This window comes from Rhizopus delemar, genomic scaffold (genome assembly GCF_000149305.1).
Source record: "Rhizopus delemar RA 99-880 supercont3.11 genomic scaffold, whole genome shotgun sequence".
In the NCBI taxonomy this organism is placed as follows: domain Eukaryota; kingdom Fungi; phylum Mucoromycota; class Mucoromycetes; order Mucorales; family Rhizopodaceae; genus Rhizopus; species Rhizopus delemar.
This window is the reverse complement of record NW_027137837.1, coordinates 889,650-910,406: the sequence shown is the minus strand read 5'-3', so window position 1 is coordinate 910,406 and position 20,757 is coordinate 889,650. Positions and strand designations below refer to the sequence as shown.

The window sequence follows — 20,757 nt, the reverse complement described above, 5'->3', positions numbered from 1 at the left end:
TCTTTGGATATTTATATGTTTTATATTAATAATAGTAAGGTGATAATCTTCATATTAGTTGTCTCCTGTTATTTCCACTAGCTGTCAGATGTTTTAATTCTTTTCCACTCTGACTGTACACTATTTCCAGAAATTAAAGTCGTCGTGACTTGTCGCAACTACATATAAATTATATTATAAAACTTTACAAAATGCGACTTTAATTTCTGGAAATAGTGTATTTCCACTTCAATTTCGACTAAATTCGACCAATAAAAAATAAATTACAACCAAAAGTGACGTCTCATTTCGACCAAATGAACTTGCTTATTTCGTCCATTTGTGTACCTTTATTTCGACTAAATTAGAAAGAGCTTTTCAACTAAAAGTAAAAATAAGTTCGACCAAGCTTGCTACAGTCGTTCCACTGCCACTTGGACATTTTTTTGAAAAAGGTGGTCGGACTTTTGAGAAAAATCGATTGGTTTTTTGGATACAATTTGATCCGAAAAAGGAAATTAAGTTGCACACCTTTTTGAAAATAAATTGGTCAAAAAATAAAATTAGTTTGGTCAATCTTGTGAGGAGAAATCATTCAGACTAAAAAGCTTGACTGATCTTCGTAAATCCATCAAAAATCAAAAGCTTCAACTTGAAGTGAATGAGTGTGATGTCGTTATGGAAGACCCTCAGCCCAAAAAAGAAAGGGCTACTCAGTACAATGTTTACACTGATGAGGACAGAAGAAGATATTTTTTTTTCCTTAATGAAAAACTAATGAAACCAAAAGACGCAGCTAAAGCTGCAAATGTTAATTACAATACAGCTCGAAAATGGAAACAAGCTTATAATAATGATCCAGAAAAGAACATCCCTTTGAAGAAGACTAACCGTACTTCCAACAGGCCAGTCAGTCAGTTGAACGGTGCCCACAAAGAGCACTTAATCAAGTTTTTTGATGAGGATGTTTCTGCAACAATTCAGGATGCAACTGAAGATCTGATCAAAAGCTTCGCTGGGCTAGAAATAAAGAAGTCTAGGGTCGCCGAGTTCATGAAAGAAGAGTGCAATCTCAGCCTCAAAGTAGTAAGTCGCCATGCTACTGCTAGAAATTGTGAAAAAACTCTTGAAGCCCGCGCAGCTTGGGTTAAAGAGTGGACCGAGAAGGGTATTAATTTCTTGAATAACTGCGTATTTGTTGACTAGTCAGGCTTTGACATCAACATGCGCCGTAGCAGAGGCTGGTCAGCAAAAGGTTCGGCTGCAATCGTGGAAACCCCTTCTACTAAAGCCAATTCGCAGACTGTTGTTGGGGCAATTTCTGCTTTTGGTGTCGTCAACTTGACCATGAGAGAGTCTGGAAATATCAAAAGAAGAAAGGTTGTTGGCGCTACAAAAAGAAAAGCACCTGAGGACAGGATTTCCGTTCCTAAAGGAACTACCTCTGGACACTATACTCAATTCATTAGCGATACTATGGATATCATGGATGAGTTTCCTGAAATGCGAGGATTCCATATCATTATGGACAATGCTCCAATTCATGTACCAAGTATAATTGACCCAGTCATCATCAGAAGGGGATATATACCGGTCTATCTTCCCCCTTACTCGCCCGAGCTTAATCCTATTGAGCAATTCTGGGCCGTCTTGAAAAGTAAAGTGAAGCGAACAAAGCTTAGTGATATTGAGACCCTCAGATCAAGAATCATCGAAGCAAGTGAGGCTATTCCTGTTGAGCATTTGCAAAACTTTATTCAACACTCTGTTAACCAATTCGGTAACTGCCTCAATAAAAATCCTATCTAGACATTTTTCTTTTTACCTGACCAAATTTATACGACCAAAGGGTTGATCAAACTAATTTTATTTTTTGACCAATTTATTTTCAAAAAGGTGTGCAACTTAATTTCCTTTTTCGGATCAAATTGTATCCAAAAAACCAATCGATTTTTCTCAAAAGTCCGACCACCTTTTTCAAAAAAATGTCCAAGTGGCAGTGGAACGACTGTAATTAGACCTGAAGAACAAAATAGGAAATGTTATTATGCTAGAATCTTCTTGGACCTTTATTTCAAAGCGAATTCAAAGATATATAAAGAAATAAAAAACAAATTATTATATTATTAATCGAATTTGAGCTCGGTCAAAGAATAAAATAAAGAAGGGAGGGAAAGTCTAAAGATAATATATATAAAGTAAATAACCAGAAAATTGAAGGGTGGGTATAATAACATTTCCTATTTTGTTCTTCAGGTCTAATTAGCAATTCTAGGTCGAAAGAAATTTCTCGAAAGAATTTCTTGAGACCGTCAGAACAAAATAGGAAATGTTATTATGCTGATCCAGAGTCTAAAAGGAGTCAGAAGCATCAAAAAATTCGTCTTGACTTGACAGAACCATAGATGTAAAATCAATCTGTGCCATTTGATTTCTCTGGTAATGACGAACAAAAGTATCCGATGAAGCCCAGTTGCCAAGAGCCACAATGCTTTCCTGTGGAATACCCAGATCCAATGCTCGAGAAGAAGCCAAAGACCGAATAGAGACCCCAGATTCATTGGTGCACAGAGAGATAAATTCACGATGTAACCACGTAGATATAGTCGACGCAGATAATGGCTGATGCACATTGTTGGACTTGACGAAGAGATTTGAATTGGCTGGACGAGCTTGTAGAGCCGGATGATCTCGGAGTGCTTTAAAGCATTGAATAGGACATAATTCGAAATCTTCCGTATGTGGGTGAACCGCGAAAGGCTTGATGATACGACGTTTACCACGAGTTTCTTTCGGTGCGACCACTATCCAGTATGGAACATGACGCAAAGGGAATGCGAGCCAAGTCTGAGGGACGGAGAAAAGCAGCCATTGCCAGGAGAAAAACCAATTTTTGCTGTAACAACTTGACCGTCGTAGATGTTCTGGAGGCAATAGTACGAGCGTAAGACAAAGCCGGAGAGACATCAATGGTTGGACGGTGGATTGAGACGGGTGGTGCCTGCTTAGCGATAGTGTCTAAATAAGAGTTAATAAGAGTATCTTCACTAATACTTGTAGAAAGGTCGTGTAAATGAGCCACCGCAGTCCGTAAAGTCTTGAGTGTGGAGGCCTGTAGATTATGCTCTTGACGCATGTCCGCCAAAAAATTCACCAGTTCCGAAGGAGTAAAAGCCGTACAAGAAACGTTGTGCTGTGTAGCCCAAGCCAGAAAACGAAGTTGGTTTTTGCGATAGAGCCTGTTAGTGCCATTGTTAACCAACCGCTGAGCCAAGAGATCCTCAACCGCTTGTGCATTGAGGTTTTGTCGTACTAGTTTATTCCTGATAATTTCCACACGGAGAGCATCCAGTTTTGCGGTAGTAACGGGTGAGGCGTCCTAGGTGATGTTGTTTGAACCGATTGTGGAGGTAGCAGCCAAGGATCCATCAGAGCCAGACGTTGTACCAGGGGAAACCATATCGCGCTGGGCCAGTATGGCACCACTAGAGTCACCAGAGGAAGCCGTTCTTGAATGATTTTGTGAAGAACCCGAGTAATCAAATTCCATGGAGGGTTGATGAATGGATGCGGAAACCTCTTCCACGGGATGGTAAACGCATCCGTATGGATAGCGTGAGGATCCGGAATCCACGAGACGTACTTTGGTAACAATCTGGTCGTTCGGTCTGCAAATAGGTCCACAGAGTACGGGCCCCACATCCGATTGATTTGTTGAAAAATTGCTGGTTTGATCATCCATAGGTTCTTGAAGTATTGGCGACGCGACTCGAAATCTGCCACTTTGTTGTGAATGCCTTGAATGTATTGGGCTTGTAGCATAATGTTGTTCTTCAAGCACCATGTCCATACTTGAGTCGCTAACGTCATAAGAGGAAGAGAACGAGTGCCACCTTGTTTGTTGATGTATGTCATACTGGTTGTATTGTCTGTTCGTATTAGAACCGTTGTATTCCTGAGAGTTGGAAATGTCTGTAAAGCCAGATATGCTGCCTTGAGTTCTCTCCAGTTGATGGACTGTTGAGCCTCTTCGGGTGTCCAATATCCATGAGTTCGATGATTCCTCCAACTGCATCCCCAACCGGTGTTGCTGGCATCTACATACACAGTTTCCGATGGAGTTGTAGGCAGAAATGAGCGGCCATTCCAAAGCTTGAGGTTGTTGTACCACCACTGTAGCTCCTGTTGACTCTCTTGATCTAACGACACTGGGTGATCCCAATCCTTGTCCATATGTACCGTTTGATTCTTGTGGTATAACAAACGACGAGTGTACAGGCGTGCCGGAAATATGGCGAAGGTGGTTGCTTGAATCCTCATGGTAACACTGTGAATGACTCGAGGGGTTTGTCTCCGTGGATGGTCCAATATTTGTTTGATAGATCTGCGAAGATCCCTCAACTTCTTCATCGGCAGAGAAGCCGTCATGGTTTTGGTATTCAATACAAAGCCGAGGTGTTTCAGTTGCTGAGTTGGAGTCAAGACCGATTTCTTGAAGTTGATTAACCAGCCTAGTTGTTGGAGTAGATTCACCACTGTCTGTGCCTGTTGTATAGCCAATTGTTTTGTATTTGCAGCTAAAATCCAGTCGTCTAAATAAGCCGAAATCCGATAGCCTTGAGAGCGAAAGTGTTCTAATATGGGTCTGCAAACTTTGCTGAAGACAAATGGACTGGTAGACAAACCAAAGGCGGTCGTACAGTACTGGTAAACTTGATCTTTCCATTTGAGCCGTAAGAATCTCCTCGATTCTGGATGAAGACCTATGTGTAGAAATGCATCGGACAAATCGATTGAGACCAAGTAGTCGTTTGGATTGATCATTAGTGCTACTTCCCTGATAGTTTCCATCTTGAAATGAGGAGCGTCCAGATATTGGTTCAGGCGTTTGAGGTTGAAAACCGGTCGAATGCCGCCATCCTTCTTGGGGATGACAAACATCGAGCTGTAGAAGCCGGGTGTCGTGCGAACTTCCACATCGGAGACGGGCTCTATTGCCTGCTTGGACAGTAGATCTTGAATAGCTTGATCGATCAATGGTATCTGCTCGTCGCCAAAAGGTTGGATAGCTGATGGTGTTGTTGTTGTTGGTGGAAGTGTGTGGAATTGAATTCTGTAACCGTGTTGAATTGTAGTGTTTACGAATGAGTTGATTGAAATTGTTTGCCATTTTTGATGAAATTTGCTGAGCCGACCGCCTACTGGGTCGGTTGTTGTGGGTGTTGATGCTAGTGGTGATGTTGGAGTTGTTGGATTTACTGACGAAAAGGGTTGGTGTTCTTCCTGCTGTTGTTGTTGCTGTTGGTACGAAAGTTGTTGTTTCTGAAATTGTTGGAACTGTTGTTGCTGTTGCTGTGGTTGCTGTTGTAGTTGAAGTTGGTGTTGGTGTTGTTGGGGAAACCACCCTGCTCTGAGGGTGGACCTGCCCGAAAAAACTGCTGATCTGGACCGCTCAAGAAAGAGCCAGAGGAACTAGAGTTGCCATTTGGAAAACGACGGCGTTGACGTTTGTTGATTGTAGCTTCCCGAGTGGCCTTGCGTGCTGCCGTTTGTTGAATCAGGGTGTTCTGGAACTCATCTAATGGGAGTGTGTAATTGACCTCATTTCCGGTTTTCATCGAAAAGGAAGGATTAACCGCACGGAGAGCAATGTTGTTGCGAGTATGTGTCATAGATGCACCAACATGCAATAAAAGTTTGTGGACATCTCGAAGCATTGTACAATAGCGTTCCAAATTAGGATTGCCTGCTTCAGATGAGACCAGTTCATGACTGAGAATGTCAAGAGGACGGTATACAGCTGACAATAGATATTGTAGCTGCTTGAGAGAGTTGTCCTCATAACGTTGGCCTTTGTTCATCATTCGTTCAGCTGATGGAATAGTAGCCGGGGCCTTATAGTCTAAATGAGCCATAGGAGGATAGGATTCAATAATTGTTTTGCGTTCCAAGTCAGAGAGTAGGGCCGAAGTATGTAGTGGAGCATCAAGATTCATTAATTCTGTGAGACCTTCTGAAGGAGACCAGTCGTAATGGGGTCGAGTACCCATTGAGTGTAATGGGAGAGGAGCAGTGTCATCCGCTGACTGCATAGGAGTAGTAGTAGCACCATTGATTTGTTCTTGTAAAGCAGCAATCTGCTGTTGTATCATGTGAAATTGTTCTTCCATAGAGGACATTGAAATATTAAATGTAAGCTTTTGACAGAAAGAAATATTGTAATAAGCTGGTAATGACCGAGCGAAAAAGAAGATTAATAGTATAATAATTTGTTTTTATTCCTTTATATATCTTTGAATTCGCTATGAAATAAAGGTTCAAGAAGATTCTAGCATAATAACATTTCCTATTTTGTTCTTCAGGTCTAATTAGCAATATTTCCAGAAATTAAAGTCGCTGTGACTTGTCGCAATCACATATGAATTGTATTATAAAACTTTACAAAATGCGACTCTACTTTCTGAAATGACTGTACAGTAGATTCATTCCTTTCTCCGTTGGTTGCGGAACCTGAAAAGACTGCACAACCCAAAACCAAACCCAAACCACGATCCTATGCTCAAGTAATATCAGCCAAACAACCAGTGTCATTGATGTATCAAGGAATAACAGCACCCGATCAAGATTCTGATTCTCCCTTGAGAGAATATCAATCACGAATTTTTTACAGAGCAGCAAGATCAGCCAACGCTATCATGCTAGATATTACTCATGTGAAATCGCAATACACTGACTTGCAGTGTATGCAGGAACTAAAGAACCAACACCCTAACGTGTATACATGTAATATACTCAGAGATAGTTCTACCCAGTATCTGGAACTTTACATTGAACAGGACGAGAACGAGATTTTGATTAACGGGGTAGTTTTCTCTAAACTCAAACTCCGAGTTACACCACGCCAGGATGTTGACGATACAGTCAAGATGATTAGGGTGAAATTATCCCATTTACCTATGTTACCTCGGGAAGCAGTACTCGAGGGTTTGAAAAAGAGTTTGTCTCCTTTTGGTCAGCTTAAGGATGTCGGTATCCATACCGAGGCGACCACTGGTTTCTTTATGGGGGCTGGATATGCAGTCCTCGCAGTACCTATTGAAAATACAGATCAGGTATCCAGCATCTATCAGGAACTCTACCACAATATCCAGTGATGCAAAGAGAGACCTGAAATATTTCATGCAACTTGGGACAATATGCCTACATGGTGTAGATATTGCCATAAGATTGGTCATACAAAGTTTGATTGCGAAAAGTCCAAAGCACGCATAGTATGCTACAGTTGCCACCAGTTTGGTCACCGTTCTTTTGCGTGTCCTCGAAATCAGACACATAATCCCATCAAGAAAGCTAAAGGAGAAAACCGAGTCACTTCCTTCGAACAGACAACCTCCAAGCCATCCACCGACAAGGCCACAGATAATTCCGCCATGCAAACTGAACAGGATCAAACTAACGAAGAGGCCAGTGATACCGACGACTCGGATTACATACCATCGGATGGAGAACAGATGGAAGAATCGAGTTCAGCGACAAGGGATATTGATCAAATGGAAGTAGATAGCCTTTTAAAGGACACGGAATCGTCAATACCGCCTGATCCAGCCTCCACCACCAAAGTACCGGGAGAAGGACCCATCATTATTACAGAAGACGAACTCTGAACAATCAATATGCTGAACAACCAATTGAACATACTAATTAATATGACAACAGTACCAGATCAGGGTTCCCAAGTTTCAGGGAAACTACATCTTTAATCAAAATCTTAACCAATTATGACAAATATTATATGCCAATATGCATCACTAAACTATTAGCGTTTAGTGAAATCACAATCCCCACAAACACAAAAAGAATATATTAGATACTTACGCTTACTGAATTTCAACATACTATGCTTACAAGAAACTCACGCATCTACACCATCCATAATTGATAGCTTTAACATCTTATTTCAACCTACACAATCCAGCTGGACAAAGCATGTGGGCATCATTTCATTTTCCGCCGAATATGACATTAACATTATCGACACATCACTTTCCTTTGCATCTGACAGATTTCAACTCTGCAGAGTCGAACACCCACAACAACTATATGAACCGTTCTTTATTTTAAATATATATGCCCCAGCTAATTCAGCTACGGAGCGTCACCAGTTTTTTCAACATCTCACAATTATGCTTCAAGAATATAGAACAACCATATCTTTTGATCGCTTAATTATCTCAGGGGATTTTAACTATTCTATACTAAAACCATCCTTGCTCAACACCTCTACTTCACCACTATGGATAGCTCTGTTAGCGGCCAACTTTCACAATGCCATGAAAATAGGCAACTTGGAAGAGATTCACAGTTTTCAGCGGCAACACCCCACCATATGATACTCTCCGTCATCGACTATATTTACCTTGGCTCAGAACTGCACCAATGCCTTTCCAACACAGCTATCACATGTTTGCATCCAGCCTGGTCAGATCATTCCATCCTACAGAGTACCTACACACTTGGCGCTTCGAAGTTTGGACCTGGATTATGGAGAGCTGATCCTTCCTACGCTTCTCATCAGCCTTTACAACAAAAGTTAGAAAAAGGTATTAGCAAACTACTACAACGTACCGATCTAGATAGAACCCCACAACAACAATGGGAGGAGGTAAGGATTCTCACAGCAAAAATCATTCGTTCTTATTCCATTGCTTATGTGGAGTGGCAGTCACAAACAATCAAAACCTTGGAGAAAAAACGTAACAGGATCCTGCGTACAAAACCCTCACCAGCGATTCGATTGCAGCTCATACCACCAATTGATCTGCAACTACAGACATTACAAAAAGAACTGGCAGAAATAGCAAGATTGAAATCAAGGATTCATTGGCAGGAAAATGGGGAAAATAACATCACATATCTGAAGGGTATGCATAAGAAGCGAACGTTGGAACAATGCATGACCGAATTTGAAGATCCAACTGCGGCCGATCCAACGGTCATTCACTCAGAGCCAACCCTCATGAGGAATATTGTCAACACCTTTTATCAGCAGCTCTATACAGTGGATCCTGATCGAATACAACACATTCGAGACTATCTCGGCACTGTTAATTTTGACCATGAAATCTCTGAAGCTGAAGACCAGAAACTACAGCAGAAGTTCGACTTTGACGATATAATATACATGACGAAGCGATGTCCAAAACAGAGTAGTCCTGGTAGTGATGGATTGGGGTACACTTATCTACATTTTCTCTATAGCCTCCCATGTCTCAAAAAGTTGATTTGGCAAATTTATGACGATGCACTATGTAAAGGGATCTTCCCAAGTTCTTGGAAAGAAATCCGAATACGGCTTTTACCAAAAAAGGGAATCTGACCGAATTGAAAAACCGGCGGACTATCGCTCTTATCAACTGCGATGCCAAAATTTTCACTAGGTTATTGACTCGCCGTCTAGCACCACTGATGACAAAACTCATAAAACCATTTCAAAAAGGTTTTATAAAAGGAAGATTCATTGGGGAGAATGGCATGTATGTCCATTTAATTTTACAATAATCAAGACTTGAGCACCACCCGAGATTAGGGCTACTCTTAGATCAAGAAAAGGCGTATGATAGAGTGCTACCAGAATATCTATTGGAGATGCTCCGAATGATGAAATCCCCAGAATCCGTAATACACTGCATCCACCAATTGTTCTTCAATAATTCTATTGCTATTAACGTCAATAGTTTCTTTACAGATACAGTTCAAGAACAAGGACTTCGACAGGGTGACCCCCTATCACCCCTCCTTTTCAATATAGCCTGAGAACCACTTTTATTCTCTATTCAGCAGGATCAGTAGTATCAAGACTACCTACCCTCCGACGGTACCGATTCTCAGTGTATTAAATGCATTGCTTATGCAGACGACATTTGTGCGTTTGTAAAAGATGTGGCGGATTTTGATCGCCTCCAGTTTCATATGGCTCAGTACAACACTGTTTCTAATTCCAAGTTCAACAAAGACAAGACAGAAGCTTTTTCTCTGGACGGTTGTAAGTCTCAGTCATGGTCAGCATTACTACAGTCGAATCATATCACCACATACCACTGCAAGCACTCGCCGTCCGCCTTCCGCTATTTAGGATATTACCTTCCTTATACGATCATGCAACGTGACAGCATCCAGAATATGCTCCTTGAGAAGCTCAAAGCACAATTTCAAATATACTCCCAACGATAATTGTCATTACGTGGTAGAGCCTCGATTGCTAATTTGCTGGTTCTATCCAAGATATGGTATTGCTTGAGGTTATTCAATCCGACTCAGCGTTTTTTGAAGGAGATCAGGTCGTTAACGTATCAATACGTGTGGCAAAAGAAGTTTCCTTATGTTTTCATGGATAGACTTACAATGCCTATAAGTCAGGGCGGTATTGGTCTCCTTGATCCTATCACTCAATACTTACGGATTCAAATGAAATGGATGTTTATTATCTTTCACCCAATAAAAGAACTATTTACAAAAAAAATATATCAAGCCTTGTGGCAGCATATCTCTCCCTTTGTGGTACTCTCTTCAGCGCTGGTAGTCATTTGGAAGTACCATCAGTGCTTTGTCTTCGATGCAGTCCCTTATGATGCCCCCTCTGTGTTTACGTCTTTCAGACGCTTTTTTGATATTGCAATAGGTGAATATATGATTGCTAACGGCGTCTCCCTCTCCCCTTTCTATTCCTATAGTTGTAGCAACTTTTCCTCTCGCTTAGTTTTGTTTTTTCTCCTTCCTCAAGTTCAGCTCACAATATTAACAACAATTAAAAAAAAAAAAAGTTCAAAACACAAAACCCCAAAACAATTGCAGTGAATGGCTATCCATCACTTTGAAATGTGCTAGTCACTTTCAGCTTTAATAAAATTTATAGTTTTGAGCTCCAACTCCATAAAAAAAAAGGTTAAAATACTTTAAGTGTGTAGTTAGCAAAGCCCAAATCGAGTTTTCTTTGACGTCATCATTACTTGTAAATTCGAAACTCCCCTCAAGAAATTATTTTTTCTTTTCCTATCCATCATCATTACAAACATGGTCTTATTGGGATTTATGTCTCAATAAAAGCTTGTTCTGCATGGTAGGGCTTTTTGTAGCATGTAGAAAGAGCAGATCATGTACAATTTCCGTGGACTTGGCAGTATCCCTAATACTGTGACGCAACTAATGGCGACACCACCCAGAGTTGGCTTTCCTAAAACCGAAGGTTGTTCATCGAAATTATTGTAATGATGAAGTAAGCAAAGAATAAGGCCACAGTCTGCATGGTAGGGCTTACTTTTTGTTTGTAACATGCAATGGTCGCTCCACTGTGAACAAATCTCCATGGGCTTGGCAGATTCCCTAACCTGTGACGCAACTATGGGTAAGAGTTGACTCTTCAAGAGGTGTTCATCGAGATTTGTTTTGCTTTATTACTTTGCTTAAAGCTGTTAATGGTGACTTACTACAAAAGGTATACTATCAATTTTATTAAAGCAGCAGCTTCGATTAGCTTTTTTAATACTATTTGTTTGAGGATCTAAATTACCCGTTACATTCTGTACGATTACTTAGCAAGATATATCCACTACATCTGTATACACCTTTCCTACCAGAAGTTTCTACTCAAGTATCTAATTGGATAGGTAATAGTCAAAAAAAATTGGGAAATCTTACTAAATGGACAGAGTTTGTACCAACCTTAAATCATTAGCCCGTGGTGGGACGTCAAATTGGCACACCGTCTGTCTACCAAACAGATGGCTGCTGGTTCGAACCATGTTGAAGGACAAGATTTTCATGGTACATCTAGCTCATACTGTGTTTCCGGCTTGGTCTCTGTGGCTTTTCACTCGGTTCTTTTCTTTGACATTGATCGCAAAAAATTTACTGGAAAAAAATGTTGGTCCGTTTCCCTTCTGTAGAATAATCATTCCCAATGTAGTTTAGTTCACCATTTGTAAGTATTGTATATCCTAGCTATTGTGACGAAAATAGAGACCCTTTTAGTCAAACTGTACCACTTGCCGAAGAAAGTTCGTACCTGAACTAAGCTCATACCCTCAAAAATTTTGAAAACTCAATGAAATTGAAGCACTCAACAAAATTCATAATTCAAAGGAAAAACACAAAAACCCAAAAACAACACAAAATCAAGAAAACCAAAAACATATAAATATCAACAATTTATCAAGCATTATTATTATTATTATTATTATTATTATTATTATTATTATTATCTTACCTTATCCAAATAAATCTCCTTTGAAACAAAATACTTCTTTTATTTTATAAATAGGAAGAACCAATAATCCCTTGAATCATATACTTCATTGTAATCTCTTTTTTATTTTATCTTTTACCTATTACTTTTACATTTATTCAAATCAGTCTGATCTACTTAACAAGATCTGGTAGTCACTCTACACAAGCGAACTTATAACTCGAATTATCTACTCTATTTGGAACTTATTTTATCCAATACTTTATTCAATTAATAAAACGCTATTTTAATAACTTATATCAAGCCTACCAAAGCAGAAAGCATTGCGAATCTCACACTATCAAGTCCACTGGACATAAAACGAAAATAGAAAAAAACCAAAAACACTGTAGGACAGACAAACTCTCTTTCGCTTCCCAAACACTTTTGGTAATTTTTTCCTTTTAAGGAAATAATTCATCATGTCCACCCACCTTCAAACCATTCAACGATTACAAAATGAACTCGCAATCGCTAATGCCAAGATACACCAGTTGCAACAGGAAAACGCTTCTTTGCGGAAGCAAGTATCCTCTGAACCCACACCAACTGCGAACTCCAGTCCTCCTTCTGATTCTACTCCCTCCTCCTCCAAACGTCCACGCTCCCCCAGCAATGATGCTGCTTCTCCTACAACCAAGGTATCTAAGCTTCCGAATCTCAAACCCAAGCACAGTTTAGCTGCCATTGCTCGGCAGTTTTCCTCTCCTACTGCTCCTTCCAGCTTCACGTTTATTCACGTTCCCATTCACCGTCGCCTCCCCATCCATCAACTCCGTGCTAACCTTCGTGAGTTGCACATTAACACACACCGCATTCTGGATATTCAATATTCAGATCGAAATGTGGCCAGCTTCCTTATCCATACGGGTTTCGAACCTGAGCTCCGTTTTCAGCTGTACAAACACAAAATCACTATTCGTGACGACTTTAACCCTCTGAGCCCCACCATCATTCGTGATCCTACGCTTCTCAATGAATCCGTTGAGAGAAAAACTAAACTTGCTCGACATGTGTTCCTTCAACGACTTGATTCTGCTTTCTGCCGTCTCAAGGCTCCTCTTTACAACGCTGCCACTAACTACTTTCTCCAATCTGGGCTCATAGACCACAATTTCTTGGAGTCTTTTGATCTCGCTCCCCCTTACAGCTATCACAACCCTCTCCTAGACAGGATCTAGAGTTCTTTTATACCTCTTCCCTTCCCTTTCCTTTTTTCCTTTTTGACTATCAAAAAGGTTTTTAGCACTCTTTTATCCTCTCTTCGATCTGACCCGGGCAATTCAATCCCAGAAGTGATTATGTGCTCAATTGGGTTATTTAAATTTAAAAAATATATTCTTTAATCGTAGGACAGACAAATCATAATAATAAGATTCAAGGTCGAAATTAATTTCTCTCAGGAATTGATTGAGGCCTTCATAACCAGAAAAGGAAAGATAAAGTCCCCACTCACCAACCCTTGACCTCACTTGAAGATCAAAGAACAAGATATTATAGACATATCATAGATATTTTTGAAAAAATTTTATATTATATGTTGCTCAAAATGATCGAATGATAAATAAAGTAAGATCACAGCACTTTATCTTTCCTTTTCTTGTTCCTCTGGTCTATAGATCAACTTCAAGTGTTTCTTTGGCGTGCGTAATATTCGAGTAAAACTTGAAACATTACCAACTGCTATAAAATTCGCTTGAAATGCGCCGTTTCAATACTTGGTGATATTCGAGTAAAATGTTGAATTTCAAGCGAATATTACCGACTTAATATTCTTAAATTATTTCCAGTGTGGCCTGTTTCTGTAAATTGAAATAACTAAGTCACAACCTGCTCTTGTAAGACCCCTACTATCTAATTTAGCTTAATCGCATTCTGATATTTTTATTCATAATAGTGATGAGAGCATGATGACAGACGTAAGCATGGCCAGACTGAACGTGAACAACAAGGGCACCATGGATGCACGCAAGGAGCGTGTTCCTCCCAAATGACAAGTCGGACAAAACATGGCTAACGAACCATCAGCGTCCTGTCTTGTTCACTTTCACTTACCATCCGTTCGATCCACATAGGCTTCAGTCGAATACATGGCCACGACCAGCCGAGAGTCCGGCATGAGCCAACCAGGACTCGGAAATGCCTTAGGACCCCTTTGATCATAGACCCAGACGGTATAGTATCCGACCATCAGAGGCGAACTGGCCGGGAGATGCGCTAGATCCCAGTAAGCCGTCGTGGCCATGCCGGCCACGACGGCAGCCGTCCACGTCTGCTTTTGGGAATGGACCAAGGCGATCGTCAGGCTCTCGGGCTGTACCTTGAGATGCTTAGCGTCCACGGTCCACTCGAATGTCATGTTGGACACACCCACCTTGTACATCGGTGGAAAGCTGTGGTTGGGGATCGGCTTTTTCCATGAAAGAGAGGCAGGTGGGATATCGTTTGAGAGTGAGGCCCAATTTGGCTTTCCTACAAACGGGTTGGGATCATGCTGTGATTGCGTGAGGTTGGATCGAGTGTAGCTGGAAATGGCAAGGGCTGTGGTATTGGACATGGCGCTTGGTGCGGTCATGATGTCAATATCAGAAGATGTAGGTTGTTGTTGATGGATGAAATAGATATTGGTATGGCTTTTATATTGTTTTAAAAAAGAATCAATCTTTTGGCTCACCTATAATGTTTTCATTCCACCTGATTCATCTGCTATAACTTATTATGATTTGAATTCATTTATCAATACCAATTTCTATCTGTTTCCTACCTCTCTTTTGATAGATTTCTTGATTTGCATTTGCAATGATAATAAATAAATGCAAGGCGATGAAGCTCGTATTTTTTTACAATCCTATTTCTCAGCATGTTGTATATTTGCAAATAAACCAAAATTATTAATTCTATAAACACAGAATCATGTAAATATGTCAATGTACATCCTATCCTTTACTTTTACTTTACAATAATAAGAAAAGTTTTTTTTTCTTATGACTTCCTTTTTCTTTTCCCAATTTCAGCTACTGTGTTTTCCATGTATTTGAGAAAAATGTAAAAGTGATTGAGAAAAGAGGAATAGAAAATTGAAATAATTTGATGATAATAATTGGAAATTTGATGGATTAAATGATAAAATATAATATAGTAGTACTTTCTATGAAATTATGAATCATTTTGTTATGAACTTATCTATAATGCAAACACTTAAATCTTTGGAAGAGAAACCGTTTCCTCGACAGCGATTTTTCTGGTAAAAGCTTCTGGACACCCTTTGATTTTAAAAACAGAGTTTGCAACATCAAGAATGTTATTGCTTGCATTAACGTTTCGTTGCTAAAGCATTTCGTAGGTTTTACAGTCCAGGATACTATTGACCAGCTTTTCTCCATGCGCTAGTCGTTTTCTTTCTAGCTTTCTTGCACAGCAGCTATTGCAAATCTATTCTAGATTAATAAGTCAAGATAAACTTGAGTAATGCTTCTAATAGAAACGTACTTAGGAAGTCAGGTGTTCATTTATATCTATTAATCCATAATGTATTTAGTTTTGTCATTCAAGCAGTTTGCTGTACAAAATATTGGTGGCACTGGAGAAAACTTTTTCATGGAAACACTGTCCTTATTCTTCATCCCATCACCAAATATTATCAGTAGTGAGGCTTCAGACTATTTAAACTTCTGCAGTTCATCTCAAAGCCCATGTTCTTATCGACTAGCCGTGAGTGAAATGCGATTTTCCTTGTTAAGAGAATTTCATCTGAATCAAGATAATAAGTTTTTCTAGTTTCCTTAAATCTAAAACGCACATCTCTCGAATAAGGTAATAAACCATACTTTGGATAATTTTCAATCAAGTTTTCTCTCATTTGTTACAAATCCATGAGTACAGTGTTGTCAGCAAGTTTCACAATAAACAATGTGCTCTCTACTTTTAACGCATCCCTTATAAGAATCATCTCAATTATCAAAGAAATAAAATCGTCAATTTGCTTGTCAATGTATGGTCTGTATGATATTGACTTTTGGAATTATTATTTGTGGCAAAGCTTTGTACTTTGCTCTGTCTATTCCCATAATAGCTAATAGAATCGTACGATCCTTTTGAAATATCAACATGGTTTGAACTTTAGCTAACGATATATTTTGACATTAACACAAATTACACTGATTTACAACATCAATAAAAACAAAAGCAAACGTTCTTTTCTTTTAATTTTGGGGATTTTCTATTTCTAACTGGTCATTTCAATACCTTATTGATCATGTGTATCCTATTTTTGCATGTGAGTTGTGTATTGCACTTTATTCTTGCTAGCCATACTTGTTCCAAAAGCATGTGTATGTATTATGCTATGGGTATTTATTTATTTGCGTTGCTTTACTAAATTTAAAAAATTATTTAATATGAATTGATTTATTCCACAAGCTTTCTCTGTGTAAAAATATTGAGTGGCTAAAAAAAGGGGGAGAAGTAGTCCTGACCGCTTTTTTACTGTTATATACATATATGAATGGTTTACCATAACAACTTCACTTCAAATATTCTATCTAATGCAAGCCTTATTAAATCTATTGATTTATTATACTCTTCTTCAGAGCTGCTTTGAGCTTTTTGATACCATGTGTAGATTGATCTGTTAATACAAATATGATTTAGTAAAAACCAAACAAATAACTCCTTCTTCCATTATGTATGCATACATTCTATTGCTTTATTATTATTTTTTTACTTTGCCCCTTTATTAAATCTTCAGAAGAATGGTTTACAGGTAACGCAAACAATCATTCATAAATAGTAAACATTCTAATGGTGATTGAAAAGCCAGAAAGTATTTCATGAGTGAAAACGATAAGCCTGTGAATTAATATCGATTGGGCTTTAAATAGATAGCTTCTCTATGAAGAAAGAGAAAAGACTTTATAACAATTTGGTAATACAGGTACTAGATTACCCTTAGGAGCAAAAGCAGGCCATCCTTTCTCTTTTAAGCATAGGAAGAATGATAAACATCCTGGGTAAATGGGAGAGACATAAGCAGGCATTCAGCATATGGCTTGCTCATACAGATTAACTGGCTCTTTCATGCATACCCTCAGTTTAAATTTGCAAATAATTTTATAAAATGATTGGTCTAGATGGGTGAATACACTGTATTTATTTTATTAGCTTTGTGGTAATGAAATCGTTCTAAATGTATATATGTTTAATATAAGCTTAGTATAATTCATAGAAAAATGTTGATTGAGTAGACTGCTTTTAAAGCCTTCATCGAGAAGTATATTTAAACTTTCAAGACAGCTTTTACATGGATAGAACACGATAAAATACCAAGAATACCACCAAAGTTACAAAAATAAATATTTTATAGCAAATAGGAACCGAATAATACAAACAGATCGTATACAGCGTCTTATCTAAGAATGACAATTAAAAAAATCATCTGTGTTTTATTTATAAATCATTCAAAATATTTTGAAACTCTGTCTTGAAAAGAAGTGGTTGAATTAGTCTTTGGGTAAGGTACCTTAGGCACTTCTTTTCCTAAAAATTGACAAAGTCTATCCCATCCTTCACCTAATTCCATCACAAGCAATCTATCAGAAGGTACATGTCTCTTTACCTCTTCAACATGATCCGTAAATAACTTTTGAATCGTTTTTTCATCCTTTATCTTTTCTTCATCAACCAAGATACCATCCATAACAACTTCGGCAGCCATATCTGCTATATCTTTTGCTCTTTCAGATTTTATTTCTTTGTATCTTCCTGTCATTGGAATAATTGTTTTACACATCGACGCATACCAACTTTCAGGTGTGCGTACTGTCAAGAGTACTTTGGCATCTGGGTACTTGACCATCAATTCTTTGTAAAAGGTACAGGTTGGCCAGTCAACAGCTGCATCAAAACCATCATAAGTCTTGTCCCAATCAATTGCTTCTGGATTTCTATGAGCTTCTATAAAAGGCTTGCAGTCAAGGTTTTCGTCTTTGAAAAAAGAACTCATATGATGTGTATTGTATCTAGAACGGATGAAATAAATATTTGACACAACCCAAGGGAAATTCTTTTCTATTACCCTAATATATTTAATGCTTCACGCAAGCTATCTGTACCTGTTCGCCCGAATCCTGCGCCGATTACTTGTAAAGGGGCCATATTTATGTTTTATGAAAGTGAGAAAATAATAGAAACTCTTTTTTTTTCCCATTGGAGCCTTTTTATAGAGATTCAATTGAATGTCGTTCAATGACGTGTTTGTGTTTTGCTAGTACTGAAGATCATAAAATAAACATGGATTAACATTATTTGTATTACACAATTAAAATAAAGGGAGTCAGTGGGCAGTAAGGTAAATTCTTCAAATTTTTTTAGTTGAACTTCTTGCTTATCCGTATTCGCATAAAAGTGTGCATACTACACAGAGCTTTGTGAAAACAGTTTTGTAACACTACGGAATAAACAATTCATCGTCCAATAGAGGTCATACCCTTATTTTTTTTCAAAACGGAAAGACGGTTAAAATACTCCGGGTTAACGAGAAAAAAGCCATAGTGGGATTGTTTATGTGGATATGCCGCTTTTTAGATCTCCGGATTTCATTATTGCATTCATTTTTTTTCCCTAATAGTCCGAATAGTATTCTTAAAGCAAAAACCTCATCTTAATTTATGAGGTTATAAACGACAATAGATAGAAGGCTTTTATTGATAGTCCTATTCACTATATTCCCAGAAATGTATGTTACAGTTTTCTTCATAAAAAAATATCCGCTCGACCCAATTTATACAGAATTATCATAGTAAATGTAGAAGACGAATATTAGCAACTATACAAATGACCAGAAACAGGGCAGCATATGCTCTTTACGTGCATCCAAAAATAGGACTTGTGGAAAGTAGCTTTCAAGAAATACTTGCCAAGTCCTAAATATCTTAACTGCAAGTTAATATTCTAGGGTTTGTCTACACTTGGACTTTTCAAGTATCACATTTTACATTATCATGCCAGGTTTACAATATACAGCTTTTTTTTTTTTTTTTTTTTTTTTTTTTTTTATACCACAGTCATCCAATTTGCATGGAAAGCTTACTGATAACAATTCCTTGGACAGGTCCCTGACTTGGACAAGGTTGTCATCAATCAAACCCAGAAAGAATTATTGGAATTATCTGCTTATAATTTTTAATGTTAATATCTCTTGTATCTATGTGACAAGTCATTATTTCATACATCTTCATCATTTTAGTCCTTATATTTTTTGCTTTTTAATAAACATTGAAATTTTCATTCATAAGAGAGCACAGAATTAAAACAGGCTATATTTTATTCGCAACTTGGAAATTAACTATTCTAAAGAGTTGAACCTACAGCATCAATTGATGGTAATTTTATTTAATACAGGATGCTTAGTGTTCAATAGCGTGAGGGACCTGAAGCATATATTTGAGTTAATACACATGATGCACGTATTTCGCAATATGGCGCCTTGTATTTCGTAATATGACCCCTTGTATTACGGCGTATAAAGTAATACATAAAAAGCTTAATAGATGGCCTTTCTTACTTTTCGCCCTGCAGCTTTTACAATGTAAGAACCCCATTTTATGAATAAACAAAGAACTAGTATAGTTGAAAGTGAGTGTATCTGCAAAAGTTATAGTTCTCTTTTGTCAACTTAATAATTACTTGTAATGAGTATGTTGAGCGCGGGTTTAAGGGAAAGTATATACTCTTGACTCACGTTAAAAGAATGTTTTTTCCCGTATTTATAAACACAAAAACAACTTTGTACTAATATACATTTGTTTAGCTTTGTCGTCCTCAGAACTATGATCAACTCTCACAGAGTTCTAAATGGGTATTTATTTGCATTGAACAATAAAAATATTTAATATCTATATCGGATAAAATCTTTCCTCCTTTTCCTTTATTCTTGATTGGTGCTGCAAATTCACACACTAAGGCGCCCTAAAGCATTAATCCTCGGTAAGCCTAATAAAATATTACAGTATCCTTTGAAAAACGAAACTACACTGCTAAAGGGATCTTCTATAACGACGTTAAGCATATCATATTACTGCACAATTTATTTTGAATTTTTTTATGCATATTTGTTACTGTGTAATTATCTGAAGACCCTGAAACATATGACCTTATTAGATAAATACTGAATTGAAATACAAAGCAACGACTATACAGTATACTCTGTTTATAAATGATATCACTTGAATAACATATAGCAAGATTTTTAGCAAAGAGTATAATTAATCCTTTTTTAATAAATTATCATGTAATGTTCCCTGCGAAACAGACAGTTCTCTAAACACTATCAGTTCACATTGTAACTCAAAGCGCATTTTTTGATTTAAAATGTTGACATAAAATATTAATTGCCAGATATACAATATTCCATTTAACATCAAGTATGACTCAGTTGCTTTAAAACAAGGAATAAGCAATACAGGAATATGCTTCTATAGACTATAAGCAAGTATCCAATT

General features: G+C 38.0%; 7 protein-coding genes across 7 annotated transcripts; 4 read left to right on the top strand and 3 right to left on the bottom strand.

The window, feature by feature from the left end:
• Positions 1–756: 756 nt before the first annotated feature.
• Positions 757–1,788, top strand: RO3G_13026 (uncharacterized protein; the record flags this gene model as incomplete). Its single annotated transcript, XM_067667610.1, has 2 exons — positions 757–1,065; positions 1,186–1,788. 2 exons carry the CDS (start codon positions 757–759, stop codon positions 1,786–1,788), a joined length of 912 nt encoding a protein of 303 aa, XP_067523711.1.
• A 967-nt stretch (positions 1,789–2,755) lies between these two features.
• Positions 2,756–6,158, bottom strand: RO3G_13025 (uncharacterized protein; the record flags this gene model as incomplete). The annotated part of the gene is made up of 3 exons (XM_067667609.1): positions 2,756–3,358; positions 3,427–5,092; positions 5,239–6,158. 3 exons carry the CDS (start codon positions 6,156–6,158, stop codon positions 2,756–2,758), a joined length of 3,189 nt encoding a protein of 1,062 aa, XP_067523710.1.
• Positions 6,159–7,175: 1,017 nt separating this feature from the next.
• RO3G_13024 (uncharacterized protein) lies at positions 7,176–7,643 on the top strand (the record flags this gene model as incomplete). Its single annotated transcript, XM_067667608.1, has 1 exon — positions 7,176–7,643. One exon carries the CDS (start codon positions 7,176–7,178, stop codon positions 7,641–7,643), a length of 468 nt encoding a protein of 155 aa, XP_067523709.1.
• Positions 7,644–8,902: 1,259 nt separating this feature from the next.
• Positions 8,903–9,260, top strand: RO3G_13023 (uncharacterized protein; the record flags this gene model as incomplete). The annotated part of the gene is made up of 2 exons (XM_067667607.1): positions 8,903–9,194; positions 9,238–9,260. 2 exons carry the CDS (start codon positions 8,903–8,905, stop codon positions 9,258–9,260), a joined length of 315 nt encoding a protein of 104 aa, XP_067523708.1.
• A 3,421-nt stretch (positions 9,261–12,681) lies between these two features.
• On the top strand, positions 12,682–13,440 carry RO3G_13022 (uncharacterized protein; the record flags this gene model as incomplete). The annotated part of the gene is made up of 1 exon (XM_067667606.1): positions 12,682–13,440. The coding sequence occupies one exon, from the start codon at positions 12,682–12,684 to the stop codon at positions 13,438–13,440; it is 759 nt and encodes a 252-aa protein (XP_067523707.1).
• An 866-nt stretch (positions 13,441–14,306) lies between these two features.
• On the bottom strand, positions 14,307–14,834 carry RO3G_13021 (uncharacterized protein; the record flags this gene model as incomplete). Its single annotated transcript, XM_067667605.1, has 1 exon — positions 14,307–14,834. One exon carries the CDS (start codon positions 14,832–14,834, stop codon positions 14,307–14,309), a length of 528 nt encoding a protein of 175 aa, XP_067523706.1.
• A 2,877-nt stretch (positions 14,835–17,711) lies between these two features.
• On the bottom strand, positions 17,712–18,260 carry RO3G_13020 (uncharacterized protein; the record flags this gene model as incomplete). Its single annotated transcript, XM_067667604.1, has 1 exon — positions 17,712–18,260. The coding sequence occupies one exon, from the start codon at positions 18,258–18,260 to the stop codon at positions 17,712–17,714; it is 549 nt and encodes a 182-aa protein (XP_067523705.1).
• Between the last annotated feature and the right edge of the window lie 2,497 nt (positions 18,261–20,757).